Here is a 15307-nt window from a genome sequence, read left to right on the forward strand (position 1 = left end):
GACATACGTTGTTTTTTTACCTAATTTAACATAAGAAATTACCCTCTAAAATCTTTTAACGTTTTTTTCGTACACTCTGTATGTCTACTGCATTGTAAYTAAATATCTGTATACGGTTTTACGTAGCTTCATATTAATAAAGTTCAAAGGTTTTTCTCAACATTATCCATTTCACTAACAATGTGACGTCAATTTAATTTACTTGGAATAAATATCAGCCTATCTTTTTTTTTCATAATATTAAAAATTTGTATTTCATTTGCATTAAAAATTGTTAAACAAAGTAGAACTATAACTGCTGCAATAAAAAAACTGAAGTAATTTTTTAGTGCATAATTTTCATTAAAGACTAGTTTTAAGCAAAACGCCTAATCTTCCTTCATTTATTTGTTTAAGAATTTTTTTTTTTTTGAAACGTACTTGTTAAGTATCGCCAAAATAATTATTTATTAAAATAAATGCCTTAACACATTTCCTAAAAATCATCTTAWTCGGCCTAAAACAGGCTTTTTGTTTTTTTTGCGTCCTTATACAGGGTAAAATACCAGGAACATGTAAAAAATGTTTAAAAAATTCTAATTGCCAAAATATTTTGACATTTATTTGTTGACATTTGACATTTTTTTATATCTATTTAATGACACTGATGATCTTGTATATGTTTTTTTTTACAATTATTTAGTAAAGGAACAAAAATTTTGCCAATAAAAGTCACAAATAACATTGAACAGACTTACAATTTAGGATACAGCTTCCTTGTTTCCTCTGTTAAAAGCCTATAGCAAAAAAACTTGGAAAATTATTTTTCCAACAGAAATAAATAGAGTCAAAGTGTAAACCCTTATAACTTCGAAATTTTTATAGATAAAATTTTTTTAACATTTTTTCTATGTTCCTGCTATCTTACCTTATATGACATTTTTCTCTGGGGCGCGAGTTCTGGCGCACCCTGTATGTTGTTTGAGCTTTTATTTGCTCTAAATGCAATCTGTTTGAATTTTTGAGTTCTAGAATGTTGTTGTTTTGTGTTATGTTGTCTGGGAGAAGAATAATATCCAAAGATGTGCAATCAGCAGATATATCCACAAAGAGAAAAGAACGAATTTACTGGCGATAGCTGTACAAAATTTATGTCCCTTTGTAGATAAACCCGACCAGATGACAGACCAAGAGAATACTAATAATAACAAAAAGAGAATATGGGCCCCAAGGTCGCTCCGTCTTTTTTAAGAAATAATCACGATCGTAAAAAAGATTCTGCATAAAACAGTTCCACGTCGAGTACAATGCAAGGATACGCGAATCACTGCAGATATTTTACTGTCAAACCAGTACCAATGTAATTGATGGTAGGATAAAGTTCGATAGATGCATGACTATAACCTCATATATACTTCAGGCCATCGTGGGTGTGTCTGTGCATACTTCTTCAGACAGCTGTACTTAAACACGTCAATATCAATTGCTGAAAACATACAAGAATTGCCTTCCTGTATTTCCATTTGAGAAATTTGAGAAATTTTTCAACCTGAAAAAATCCACATCATCGCAAATAATTTGCATAACAATACCAGAACCGTTCTCGGAGTTTTCCCACTGTGTTCAATTTTTTATTGCTAAAATTAATTGAGATAAAGGCAATAATCGCGCGGAGGATCTTGATCATTGACTCCATGACTCGCCAAATCCGGGAGTTGGGTTGAGGCTGCAGCAAAATCCACCCACAGCAGGAAAGAGATTTCTCCCCAGCGGAAAAATACATTAAGACAATCAGTTAAAATTCTTTTTTTTGTCGTTTCTCATAAAATTTGGTCAACACGCAGAAGTTTGTTCTTAGGTCAACGAGCCTCGATGAAAGCCCGCCGCCGTGTAATTACAGTGGCAAAATCGTGAGTGACACACGTGCTGCCTTCCTGACGTGCATCACATACCAGATAAATACTTTCTTGTACCGTATTCTCGTCAACCGCTAAAAAGCATCGAAATAAATCGAAATATGGCAAATTAAATTGATACAATTCTGACACCCAATTAGTACAACCATTTTTTGTGCAGACACACCACAGAACCGTCTTTTTTTCAACATCTAAAAAACTATTCTTCGTCTAGATCATCGAGTCTCGAGTTCAGCAGCCCGTGATTTTTTAACAAGTCACAATCGATTTGCTTCACTTTTGTCATAAATAATTCATTGCTTTGGCCAAAATCAACGTGTGTCTAGACTGACACAATGGTAAATTTTCGACTAGTTTACTCCAATCTAGATTTAAAAATCACCAACCAACATTAGCTCGTAAAATTTAACACTAGCAAGTTCCGGTAACACATTTAGACATTAACTGGCGATAATTTAGCTATAATTAATTTTTACAAGTGTAATTATGTGGTTAGTTCCTTTGTGAAACTTTTCCTTACGTGCGAGTAGCGAGTATGTTTGATTAGCTTGAATTTTTATGGCGATGATTTTTTTAATTAATTACTTAAAGTGTTTACCAACATATAGATGTTCCAAGTGATAGCACGCGGAATGGATAAAGTCTGTCAGATGTGGCTGTGGTCATCACGCAAATCAGAAAATGTGAAAAGGCATAAAACTTTTGTTTGCGGTTTCTTCCTGTTAAAACAGTATCTGACGGAATTTCTAATGATTATTATCAAACCAAGACCAAGTGTTGAATTTACCTAAAATATACCAACCATCGGCGGAATTTGTAATCGCCGGTGTTTGTAACCAAAATATACAAATAATCATCAAAACTTATGTCCAATAAATCTGTTGTATGTTCGAAAAATAAACTATACGTCTTCAAAATAGTGGATGTGTCACCAAATTAGTTGTATCCGAATCATATTTATTCTGATGTGACACTAACATAGAAGGAACAATTAATTAGTTCAATAATCAGCATAATAGAATTTATCCATAATTATCATCTAAATTATTTGCCTCACTACGTTTGGAAAAAGAAACGTTCAGCTTTACTTTTACTCCTAATAACATAATACATTCCTATATTATTATTTATTTATTTATTTATTTATTGTAAAAAAATTAAAATATCTAAAAAACTGTATTTTATTTAAATACCTATTAATAGAGATATACCGGTGTTTCGAAATAATTACAAATAGTCATCTAATAGATTAAAACAATAACTACCAGGTGAATAAAAAGTATGGAGACAAACGTTTTATGCTTTATTTTTTAGAAAAACTAATTAATGAATGATAAAGTACCTACTAGAAAAATGTGACGTTTTATCAAAAATAAGATTTTTCGAAATTTTGTTTCGTTTATGAGTTTTTCAAAAAAAAATATTTTTTTAAATGACAACCCACTATGAAACAATTTTTTTCATGAAGGTTATGATCTAAGAATTTCAACTATCTAAGTACTTTATATTTAATTTTTATAATTGTTTTTACAAAAGTTGTTTTGATAAAAAAATCCTATACCTAACTCAAAAACAAAACAAAGTTTTATTATCAAAATACGATCACATTTTTATATTACTTTAATTTATGTATATTAATTATGATTTTCTYGAGGCAAGTAATTTTTCAAAAAACGCTTAGTTCTATGCTTTATATTCACCCTGTACTCGTAGGTAAAAGAACAAATCTACTTCTAAATACAATTTCCATAAAACAGATAGTCATTTTGAAACAATTTGGTGTTCACAAGTTAGTGACAGAACTATCATTCTGAGAACAAATCTAATTATTTAATCTCTAAAAATCGAATAAGTTGACAGTTTTTAGAAGATTGGTCAAATTTATTATTAACGTACGTGTTTACTATGACCTTCTGGCTTTGTTTATTAATAATTATTTCACACTAGAACAACACTTTTGTCTTGTTTTATGACTTAGATATACCGATATCCCATTAAAATACAAACGTTACATGACCGGCGTTATCAATTTCTAGAAGAAAACGGTGTCATGGCATAAAATTGTATTTATAACTTTGTTTACGCAAATTGTGCATATTATCTTCGAATTTTTCCTGTAATTCTTCATTTTCCTGCTTTCACATGAAGGATAAAGTTTCAATTTTACTGTATTCAGGAATTTCTGCACCCATCTCTTTCTTATTCGTGTACTTTCATAACTGAGCTCATAAATCCAGCGAAACTATTCCTACCYGTTTATTCAAACTTGTCCTAGTAACAACTTTCTTCGTGAACTTTTTTATGTACTTACTTAAATTATCAAAAATCGGTTATTTTCAGCTTCGTTACAGAAGGAATGCATTCAAATTATTTAAATTGCATCACTTAACTAAAGTGCAGATAAATCCACTTTCTCTTTCGGTTAAACTATATATCTAATGGTGACAAACTAACCGTTAAACAAGTTAAAAATTTTAATGTTATTTGAGCTATTTGATATGCAACTTTGATAGCCAATATCGTTTTTATTTCCTAATTGGATTAAGTAAATTGGACAAGGATTGATCGGTTGCTAGAGTCGAACATTTGTCACGTGCTCACGATTTTATTGTCTACATTCTTCAACATTTTCCTAAGAATCGCTGTTCATGTGCGATAATGATGAGTTGGTAACAAATTCTCGCAATTACTCTCTGATAATTGAAAAATTAGCAATTAGGATTGAAGCAGACTGCATCAAATTTAGTTCATTTATGGCTTATTACATGAGTTACTGGTGTATAAAATTATTATAAAAAATAGGTACACGTCATTTTTGATCACTTTGTGTAAGTGTGACCACTGACCAGTAATTATGACATAATATTAATAACAGAGATTTAAATTTAGTTTTTTAACAAAGAGTGATTTGCTTACAAGCTTATAGACAATACGTTGGAAGAAATTTATTTTCTATATTTAGATAATGTGTCTGGCTATATTTTATTTACAAGACAACGTCATATTCGAGGGAAAAATTTTGCAAGCATTTCTTATAGTAGATAAGTGTTTGAAATATCTCGTACTCTTTTATATCTAAACTTTGTAAATAAATATTATGATGGAAACAACAACAGTGAAGAAATTGATGAGACGAAATAAACGATGCAGCAAAGATAACTAAAGAAAAATTATGCTATGTTTAGGAATTTAACATTTTTTTAAACSCCAATATGAGGACTTAAAATACCATTCCGCTGAAATARTGAACGAGTGGAGTTGTTTTTGTGTGAATTCAAGCAAAAAATTGACAACACTTTTGATTTATAAACGTTATTCGGCCGCACTATAAATAATGAAAGGAGTAATGACAAAAAATCTATCTCAGATCAGATCTTGTCCGGCACTCATTTCGCTTTGCTGAATCTATTATAAGAAGCAAAAATTTACCCATTTTGCTAAAAGGATCATCATTCCACGTTTATTACGTTGTGTGTTAAAAATATCTAGTTTTAGTGTTGGAAATATGCAAATATTGTGCTAATTTCAAACCTAATTTATAATTTCAATTTCACACCAAATACTTAAACAGTCCCGCTGAAAGTTKTATTCACTTTAATTATAATTTTATTCCATATTTGATGCTAGCTTGAACATCAGTTTTACTTTTAGTGAAAAGTGTTTGTGMTTGTATTCCTGAACCCTACATAACAAAGTTTCTTTAAATTAATTTCTCAAAACAAYCATTTACCCCATTTTATTCAACCCGGAAAATAGTTTCAGTCAATTCGTTTAAGTGAATTTATGTTGCAGAAATTCCGAACATTTCCCATGAAAGCGTCTGTGGAATCTAAAACTGTCATGTCTTAACATAGTATGTGGTAAACCGAAACATGTCAGAGACAAAATTCAAAAAGTAAATTTTGAATTAGAGCATGGCAACTAATTATCTGAGGACTATGAATAAAACATTTGGAACGTTACTTTGGTTTGTTAATAAACTGAAATATTCAGCGGCTCTATGAAAACAAATAGAATTACCAGAGTGTAAAATTCGCATTCTTATTCAAACGAGAACCTAGAATCACTTATCAGACCCCGAAATGTCACAATTTCAAAAAAAGCTTTCGGTCTTAATTAGCAAAATTGTTGCAAACAAACGTAAATATAACTTATCGTAAGTGACTCACCACACACTTATATATACCTTTTTTGCCTTGAAAATTATTTAAATTAGTGGAAGCTACAAGTAAAACAGTACTAACTTGCACCATGATGAAAGCTTTTGCCCTGTTTATTTTCATTGCTTCGACTCTAACGTCAAATGCACAAACTCCAGCAGGTAGGTACAAAATTGATAACACTTCAGTTATAAATAAACCTCCTAAGGTGTAACTTATCGCTGTTTTGGACAAATATGCCCCGTTTCCACCGTCCTATGTCAGAGACTCCAATACACCGTGGCAAATAACACATTATTACAGACGGAAGTTGACTGTCTTGATGATACTTGTAAGTTATTAAAATCCAATTAAACAGATTTTAAAATTTAAATTTCAGTAACGACGGTTAATTCTTTCAATAACACTCGACCTAACCCTTTTGGCGCCGACTGGAGCTTCCAGGGCCTTACTGTGGCTAATGTGGTAGTAGGGTTTCAGAAAAATGTGTCAACTGTTACTCCTATTTCTTCGAGTGTTACTCCAACTGGAAGAATAAGGAACACTACTTCTAGAACGACTACAAGATCCTAAGTTTGGTAAAATACGAAGTGTAGTTAGATTCAATAAAATTGTGATGATTTAGTATTTGTGTTCCCTTTTTATAAACACCGCTACAACTCAGTTTTAAATTTCTGCCCAAAAACAAAATATATGCTGACTCAAGAAGTCTGTTTTGTCCCAGTTTCCCCTAGCTACTAAGTTTATTTTACTTTCATTAAAATAATGGATATTTGCAATTAAATATCATKAAATTTTCTGCTGCTTAGCMAAATAAGAAGCATCATGYAACAAATGATTTTATCATATGATGCGTTAATTTGGGGCGGYTAATAAGTATGCCAAAGTAGCAATTTGWTMTTTAAATTTTATTTTAATTATTTTAATAGTTATGTGAGAGAATTTCAAACGGAATATTTCTAAATTTGGTGATTCCAAATTTGAAAACCTATGTTAATAAAAATACATGATTATGCAAAATTATTCTTTTTGGTTTCTGTTCGTATTTTTTATAATAACCACAATTATTTTAGCATTATTCCTTCTCTTATTTTGTTGTCATGAGTGACTGCACACAGATATAAGGATTTCACACACCTGTTTGTAATTTTCGGTAGATAAATAAATGTGGATTGAAAAAATTAATTTAAAATGAAGTGGACAGACCAAAAAAGGAAGTAATTGAACAGTTTATTTGAGTTTGAGTCAGCAGAAACATAAGTGAAAAGAAATTTTACAGAACATCTCGTTAAATACTTTTTTTAATTACAAATTGAAACAGATATGAGACAAAGAGTTGCCGACGCTAACTATACAATTTCAAAATAAATAACAAAAGTAATAGAATTTATAAAAACTTATCTGATTAAACATCTGCTTACATAGTAAAACTCGTTAAAATGTTTATGTTTTATTCGGGAAATAATACACAACATCTTTGTGTAGGTTGCTTATAATAAACTAATATTTGACTACAATTTGATTTTAAAAATTTACATAAAACAAACTTTTGTTTATATTGCCTTCACAAAAGGTTATCCATCAATATTATATTCAAACACCGGATTTTTATAACCTTCAACCTCCCAAATAATCTTCGAAGAAAGAGGAGTGCACAACAAAATTCATTTTCTTTTAAGTAAATTTAAATCACTATTTTTTCAATCCAAAATAAATCTCAAAAAATCAGTAATTAAAATTTAGAAACCCGATAACCTTATTTTGAAAATTCAGTGTCAAAGGGTCATGAACTTTATTCAAGTCTCAATGCAAATGATAAGTTCCTATATCTAGTTGAAGAAAATAAATTCTCCAGTATTTAGTTGTCGACAGTCAATTGAGTCGGAAAAAAAATGTCAAAAACTGTTTTAGTGCTTTTAGTGGCGGTGATCGCTCAGTGTTTCAGCCAACCTGTCTTTCTTCACGGCACGTATTGTATTACATAATATTTTTTTTTAAGATACTGAATTGATAACTATGTAAACGCTAGCTACATTTTTGTAGAGTATAAGAACTCTAAATTTTTGCTAAACATACATAAACTATTAGAAATGTTGCTACCGGTCTAATACCGTAAATTTTTGATAATCATTGTTGCCAACAGACACCGTTAAATGCTACGAAAGGGACTGTCCTGGAACAACWGTGGCTTGCAAAAAAACTATAAAYACAAGTGATGACAAAAAGATTTTGTCAACGATTATTGCTTGTTTAGATGCACAAGGTAAAATTTTACAGGTTTTTGGAAYAGTTTACWTTATGGAATTTTAGATATGACWTTGAAAGACTTCAGAGAGGATGTAGAAAATCCTTTTGGTCCATCGACAACATTCTACAGCTCATCGTTTTCGGGAACTTACGTCTCTCACAGCAAAGGGCCAGTTAATGTAAACATTAATAACGAGGTTGACCCAATAAACAATGTAGAAACACTTGATTAAAAATTTCTAAGAATAAATGCAGTTTATTTTATTTATAAATACTTGTGATTTTAATACTAAAGACAGGATGTGGCTAACTGAGACAAACCAGATATTCTCCATTTTGAGTAGTATACCTTACCCAAGTTAAAGCCTTATAATTACTCTTCTCAATCACTTTCATATACTTAATCTGTAAACCAGAAATGGTAAAATATGGGATCATAAATTTAACTTGTATGGGTTTCTTGTCGTCCCTTTCTTCAGCTCGTATCGTCGAAAGTTTAAAATAAACGTGCAGAACGCTCTCCCTCCCTCCCGGAAAATACTTGATCCTCCACACCACCGCCGCCTTTTCCGGGACATAACTCGCCATCCCTGTCGTCGTCTTAAAAACCGGCGAATCAACATCCTGACAAACCGGCAAAGTCACTTCCAGATTATTCGCCGTCGAAGCGGCCTTAAACTGGGCACTGACTTTGACCACGTATTCTATACTGCTCACCGACCCCTGGACCACTTTACTCCTGACCAAAATCAGAGGCCTAATCTCCGTATTCATCCGATACGACATCAGCTCAAAGTCGCCATCGGGTGGAATAAAGTAAACGTTTTTATCGCAAATCCGCGATAATTGGACGCATTGGTGGAACTTAACATCCTCGAAAGTGGCCGATTCTCCGCTTGAATTTATTGCCGAAAGAATCTTGTCGCTCAAGCCTAATCTTAATTGGGGCATTCCGGACAAATGTACCTTCATTTTTACGCAACCGATGACTTCGTTTCGAAGGATGGCGCCGGAGGAATTCACTGATAAGTTTACCGATTCGATTACGTCGATAAACAGCTCGTTGCGCCGGTATTTTATGCCTTCGGGCCGCCACGAGACCACGTTTGTCACCACGGCCGGAATCGTTGCAGAGTTTTTCAACTTGTAACTCTCTTGGAAGATGTACGTCTGGAGGATTTTCGAATCGGTGGTTTGCGGGTAGCCGAAATCCATTATCTCGTCCAACAACTCGTACAGAATCACAAAGTTGTCGCGGATACTTTCTTCTTCGAGTTTGTTGAAGTATTGGGTCGCTATTTGAATAAACTTGTACAAGAAAGTGAAAACTAGGGTAATGTTTGCGTTTTTCTTCATTATACTGATTATATACAAGCCCTCGTGTTTTACATAAGCAAAAGAAACTCCGTCATGATGAAGCAGAGGAGATGAATTTCCTACTTCTTCTTGTTGGTTTAATAAAGAAAAAAATTTCTCGATTATTTCCTTGTCGACATCTCCGCGATAATCTCGAGATATAAGAACTATTCCATTTGAGTCTAAAATAAAAAACGAGGAAAGGGCCATTTTGACAACAATATGACGTCTCTCATACTTCCAGTTGAAATTTTGTCACTCATTTTAATAAAATAAAAAAAATTATACAAAAAGAAGGGCTAAAAGAAAACATAATAATTGAGAGTAATAATCATAATTAAATCTTTTATAAAATACTTTAATAATTTAATATAGACAACCAAATATACCAACAAAATCTAGTATGGATTTTACACGGTATGGATATGCAATAAAAAACGCTGCGCATGCTTAAAAAGAAAGAGAATAAAAGCGTTTAAAGCCTATCACCACAATGTATCCAACAAAGAAAGATAGATATACTAGAATTATTAGAAAATGTCAAAATCGATGTAAATACTTGTGAGGAAAATAGTACGCAGTTCCTCCTTAAATTTTATCTCATAAACGATTTATTGTTACTTATTGTGAGCTTTTTCTACTGAAAATGGAAAATCTGCGGTGAGTTTCATTCATTCATGTAGGTTATCTTGTCATTTGTCTTTTTAGCTTATACCTGGGCACCTACAATGTGGGCACTAGCACACCTGATGTGAAACTGAACTCGTTATTAGGTTTGCCTGATGACCACAAAAATGACAAATTCCAACCACCAGATCTTTACATTTTGAGTTTTCAAGAAGTGAAAGCTCAGCCTCAAAATATGCTTCTTGACGCTCTGTTTGACGACCCATGGACTTATGCRTGCAAYGAACTGCTTGACACCTTTAATTACGTTAAAATTAAGTCAGTTAGGCTTCAGGGTTTGTTGCTCAATGTTTATTGCCTCAGGAAACACCTTCTCAATGTTAGGGAAATTGAGTCTGAGTATACGAGGACGGGGTTATCAGGAATGTGGGTTAGTTGACGCTTTTAACAATTTTTTTGGTAGTTGTTTCACTCGTGTATTTTTAGGGTAACAAAGGTGCAGTTAGTGTTAGACTCAGTATTTATGGCTGCTCATTATGTTTTGTGAACTCCCACCTCAGCGCCCACGATAATCAGCTCAAGGATCGCGTTGAGGATTACAACAATATTATTAAAGATCAAGAGTTTCACGTTGACGAAACCACTGAAATATTTTTTCATGATTATGTATTTTGGATGGGCGATCTTAATTTTAGACTGTTAGAAGAGTATGAGCAGACTCCTGAAGAGATTGAAAGGGATATTGCAAAAAATGAGTTAAAGAAGCTTTTTACTTTTGATCAGTTGAGATATGTTATGAGGAAAGGGGAAGCTTTTAGCGAACTTGAAGAAAAAGATCCAGAATTTCCACCAACTTTTAAATTTGAAGTGGGAACCAACAAATACGACTACAAGTAAGTCAGATCATGCCATACAAAAGAATGTTGCTCAAATCTCGTTATTATTTTGGCGTTGTTTTAATCGACTGTTATCTGTAACTTTCCTAGATATTCATTTGGGGTTGTCAATGTTGTATGTCTCTGGGTATAGTATAGTGATACTCCAAATAACATACTATTTTATCCATAAACTAATAACGCTTATAAACAAACATTAACTCGTACATGACTAGTGCAGTTAGTAGTGCAAAATGTCGGATACTGATGATCTACAATGTACCTCTCCAGAAATTGCTGAAGCAGCGAAAGAGACAAGAAAGAAACAAACATTAGTAAATTAAAATCATAAAAGTGGGCACTTTTGTGACGTTTGCGTATAAAGTAAATTATGGTGTAGCTAGCTTCGGTTAGTTTTGGTAAAAATGGACATAGTCTCTTATATCTCCCAGGTACAGTACTTTTATTTTACACAAGAAAATGTAGTAAAAAGTTTCCAAAGTTGTCCTAATACACAAGTAAGTGACAATTAATTTAATTCTGAATTAAATATTTGCTATATTCATTACTATGTAAAAATTTTCAACAGTAATATCACAAAAAAAATGAGAATAAATTGGAAAATAATTTTCCAAGTTTAATTGGACGAGGTAATGAAAGAAAATAATTATAACATAATGTTAACTGTTAACTACACAWTTAGAAGTACATAAATTAAAATATGTAGAATGATGACATCAACATTGTCTGTCCACTCTGTAAAATCWTAATCAGGATAAACGWAACTATTTTCGCTTTTTTAAATTGTAGCTCGTTTACATGAAAATAATTACCTTAAAACTAATAAACGAGTAGTCAAAATTGTAAAATTTATATTAGGGAGTGAGTGGAAAGATAAAGGTAAGTTTTCTTTATGTATCTAATTTCTGAGTATAATAGCAATTATTTCATCTGTTGAAAATTTTGTATAGAATTTTATTTAATAATCCTGTTATCACTGTTTGACGATATCAAATATTAAAGCAGGACGGATATAGGTATTTAGGTTGTAAATGTGCGAAGTTAATTGTAAAATAAATAAAGGTATAGCCAGGATTTTAAGGTATTTTTGCGCTGTTTTTGGTTTGTTTAGTAAATTATGTATACTTACTATCTTATAAACCTTACAAATAAAGGCTGTATCAATTTAAGAAATACCTACATACAGTGCGATCAAAAAAAAATTTCTATCAACTAGGACGTATGTCGCATGGCAGTTAGTATGTTACCTAGATGTCAAAAAATTATTTTATAAAAATAAAAATATTGATCTAAGCAAACATAAACGTCTCAAAACATAAAATGAAATGTTGGTGTTTATTCATAATTTACATGAAAATTATTTTGGCATTTCTCATTTTTTGTCATTAGGACATTTTATCTTTCAAGACATTTCTACGCTTGCTTGACAGAAGGACTTTTTGATTTTGATGTATAAAAACTGGCTAATATGAACATCGACGAGTTGAATTTGGATTTATGTAAAAAATAAATATTTTGAAAACATTTCTAGATGATGGACACACCTTTGCACCGATATCTTTTTATTATGGTAATTCCATTTTACGCAATACCAGGCAAGCGCCGAGTGAAGAAACATTTAATCGCCTTAAACCTATTTTTAGATTTATTTATCTTAGCTAGACATTTAATTGAAAAAAAAAAAATTTTTAACAACGCGTTGTATGGTTTGCGGAATAAATATTGTTTTTATAGTTTAAAAATAGAATAGAATAAAAATTGTATCATCTACATACAGGATGATTTTGAAATATACGGACGACACTATTTTACACCCATACATTTTGAAGGTACAATAAACTATGAAAAATATGCGTTTCTTAAAATATGCTATCATAAGGGAGAAAATCGTTATGAAAATTACTCTCAAAAGGTGATTACGCAACTGACTCCAAAAGGATTTTTTTTTTAAATCTGGCTAAAACCAACTTACTTTCAAAGTTATAGAACACAACGGTCATACTTTTATATATTTATAACTTGATTCTATTTCTCTAGAATATTCTGGATTGTCTTCTTTTTCACTCCAAAAGGAAAATTTTATTTTTTTAAATCTGGCTAAAACTGAATTACTTTCAAAGTCATAGGACACAACGATCATAAATTTATATGTTTATTACTTGATTCTATTTTTATAGAATCTTCTTCTTTTCCTCGTAAACCTCCACTATAATCTTCAGTTTTGCTTTACAAGTCGACTTTGAATAATTTTCTTCTTAGGCGTCGACCAGCATGGTGCGATCGAATTCTGTACAGCGTAAACCCTCACAACTACGAAAACGTTACCCTCAAAGTCGACCAATTGTCCTACAAACATCATCCTTCATATCAACTCAGCGACCACAAACCGGTCACAGCCGAGTTCAATATTAAGGTGTGTATTTTCATGAAAAAAGTCAGCAACATAGTCATTAACGCTTTCGCGGGAGTGTTGGTTCAGCTTTGCYTCATTTCATTCTTCATCAGTATATAAAGTGGCCATGTTGTTACTTATCAGATCCCAGCTAAACATTTGAAGCTTTCAACGCGTGTCTCCGTTGACCAGGTCTTTTCAGATTATTCTGAACGAATTGTTGAGTTCGATAAGATTGTCAGTTGGAATCAAGATGAGGAGAACAAGGCGAAATATAAGATCACCAAGGATATTCCGGCTACTAAGGACGACTGGATTGGATTATTTAAAGTAATTTCTTGTAATTATAACTTAAAATAATAATTGTGCTGGTTTTAGGATAATTTCAGTGGTCTGGACGATTACGTGACTTATGAGTATGTGAGTAAATGCGCCTCGCCGACGCCTGAGAAGAAGAGTCCAACTGGAAGTTCATCTAAGAATGAACAGAAATACGAAATTACGTTTTCGGAATTACCGAATCGATGTAGAGGCAATTATTGCTTGGTTTATTTCAGCCAGTCTGAAGATAAAGTCATTAGTGTGTTGGGAATCAGCAATAGTTTCCCTATCGTCAAGAATGATAGCGACTAGAAAATGGCCTTTTTAATTGTTATTTAGTTTTATTTTCCTACTTTGAAATTTTATTTTTGTTAAGTAATTGTGCCTTGTACAACTTTCCATTTTTGTTATGAAAGGGAGTATCCTGTTGTTTTTATTGTAACGCTGTGAACAAGTTTTTATATTTTTATGCCAGAGGTAGTCGAAAAAACACTTTTTCAACCTCCACAATTCAAGATACCTTACCTACAATAGTATTTGTCAAAACTGAGCCTTTATTATGTGATACGTATTTAGGCGACCATTGTTTTACTGAATTACGTTTTATATGAAATACAAAACTATAAAATAAAACGAAAGTTGCGTTTTATAGTATTTGGCTATTGAGTTATTATACAGGGTCGCAAAAAAGTACATACTTTAAATTTCCACTCTGATTTCTTTCTAGTAGATTAATTTGATTTTGAAGAGCATTTTTTATTCAGACATGCAACACATTTGAATTAAATTGAAAAGAAATTTAAAAAGTAGTGTTTTTTTTATAAATGATGTTCAAGATGCCTCTCCTGTATATTTTTTATGGAATTTTAAACTCTCTGTTTGTGAAATGTGATTTAATATCTGTGGTGTACTAATTAGAAGCTAGGAATGTAGCAAAATATTCAACTTTTAAATTAGGACTAACACCAATTAGAAGAAATGATGAAACTTAAACATGACATGATATTTTATTTAGGCAATGTTCTCATCTATCGCTTATTAAGATAATTACTCTACAACAATGTAATCACCTTACTATAAATTCGGAGTTCTACTTAAGTATTTAAGTCACAAAAATGGTAACTCACTCTCTAAAGTATAATTCTGTGGCCAGGAGGTCCAGCATTTAAATATTTTTAAATTAAATTGTGTATATTTTCTGTGATAGTTTTTATTTTCGCAGATCGTTTGCTGAAGCAGCTGTATTAAACATTAAAGTCTGAATTAGATGCTTATTGTACAGTGATAGATGTTTATGCAAAATTGTTGTATACTTCAAATACATTTAAAGGCTTTTGAGGGAAAAATAAACTATATTCTCCTAAACCCGTTTTTTATTATTCTTCGTGGGGGTCGACACAAAACGCCTAAAAA

The 15307-nt window shown here is 31.8% G+C and overlaps 4 protein-coding genes across 5 annotated transcripts; 3 read left to right on the forward strand and 1 right to left on the reverse strand.

The window, feature by feature from the left end:
* The first annotated feature begins 6066 nt into the window (after nucleotides 1-6066).
* LOC123014750 lies at nucleotides 6067-6682 on the forward strand. Its single transcript, XM_044414010.1, has 3 exons — nucleotides 6067-6216; nucleotides 6264-6386; nucleotides 6435-6682. The coding sequence occupies exons 1-3, from the start codon at nucleotides 6147-6149 to the stop codon at nucleotides 6626-6628; spliced, it is 387 nt and encodes a 128-aa protein (XP_044269945.1). The 5' UTR covers nucleotides 6067-6146; the 3' UTR covers nucleotides 6629-6682.
* A 1188-nt stretch (nucleotides 6683-7870) lies between these two features.
* LOC123014524 lies at nucleotides 7871-8552 on the forward strand. The gene is made up of 3 exons (XM_044413683.1): nucleotides 7871-8020; nucleotides 8199-8318; nucleotides 8366-8552. The coding sequence occupies exons 1-3, from the start codon at nucleotides 7948-7950 to the stop codon at nucleotides 8533-8535; spliced, it is 363 nt and encodes a 120-aa protein (XP_044269618.1). The 5' UTR covers nucleotides 7871-7947; the 3' UTR covers nucleotides 8536-8552.
* Nucleotides 7985-9880, reverse strand: LOC123014523 (AP-1 complex subunit mu-1-like). The gene has a single exon (XM_044413681.1). It carries the CDS (start codon nucleotides 9866-9868, stop codon nucleotides 8609-8611), a length of 1260 nt encoding a protein of 419 aa, XP_044269616.1. The 5' UTR covers nucleotides 9869-9880; the 3' UTR covers nucleotides 7985-8608.
* A 289-nt stretch (nucleotides 9881-10169) lies between these two features.
* On the forward strand, nucleotides 10170-15259 carry LOC123014154 (phosphatidylinositol 4,5-bisphosphate 5-phosphatase A-like). Of its 2 annotated transcripts, none has more exons than XM_044413088.1 (6): nucleotides 10170-10318; nucleotides 10367-10715; nucleotides 10772-11178; nucleotides 13441-13594; nucleotides 13718-13903; nucleotides 13952-15259. In XM_044413088.1, exons 1-6 carry the CDS (start codon nucleotides 10305-10307, stop codon nucleotides 14204-14206), a joined length of 1365 nt encoding a protein of 454 aa, XP_044269023.1. In that variant the 5' UTR covers nucleotides 10170-10304; the 3' UTR covers nucleotides 14207-15259. The 2 variants fall into 2 exon arrangements, with proteins under 2 accessions (XP_044269023.1, XP_044269024.1); XM_044413089.1 differs by having other exon boundaries at nucleotides 13766-13903.
* The last annotated feature ends 48 nt before the right edge of the window (nucleotides 15260-15307 follow it).

Source organism: Tribolium madens, unplaced genomic scaffold (assembly GCF_015345945.1).
Source record: "Tribolium madens isolate multiple individuals breed KSU strain unplaced genomic scaffold, Tmad_KSU_1.1 Scaffold_97;HRSCAF=244;Tcas5.2_LG3a, whole genome shotgun sequence".
Lineage (NCBI taxonomy): Eukaryota > Metazoa > Arthropoda > Insecta > Coleoptera > Tenebrionidae > Tribolium > Tribolium madens.

What these genes read in the sequence shown, in the direction of transcription:
- LOC123014750 (XM_044414010.1), top strand. Translation starts at nt 6,147, where the DNA reads ATGATGAAAGCTTTTGCCCTGTTTATTTTCATTGCTTCGACTCTAACG. An exon ending in AAATGCACAAACTCCAGCAG is followed by an intron (nt 6,217 to 6,263) that starts GTAGGTACAAAA and finishes AAACCTCCTAAG; the next exon opens with GTGTAACTTATCGCTGTTTT. An exon ending in TGACTGTCTTGATGATACTT is followed by an intron (nt 6,387 to 6,434) that starts GTAAGTTATTAA and finishes TTTAAATTTCAG; the next exon opens with TAACGACGGTTAATTCTTTC.
- LOC123014523 (XM_044413681.1), bottom strand. Translation starts at nt 9,868, where the DNA reads ATGGCCCTTTCCTCGTTTTTTATTTTAGACTCAAATGGAATAGTTCTT.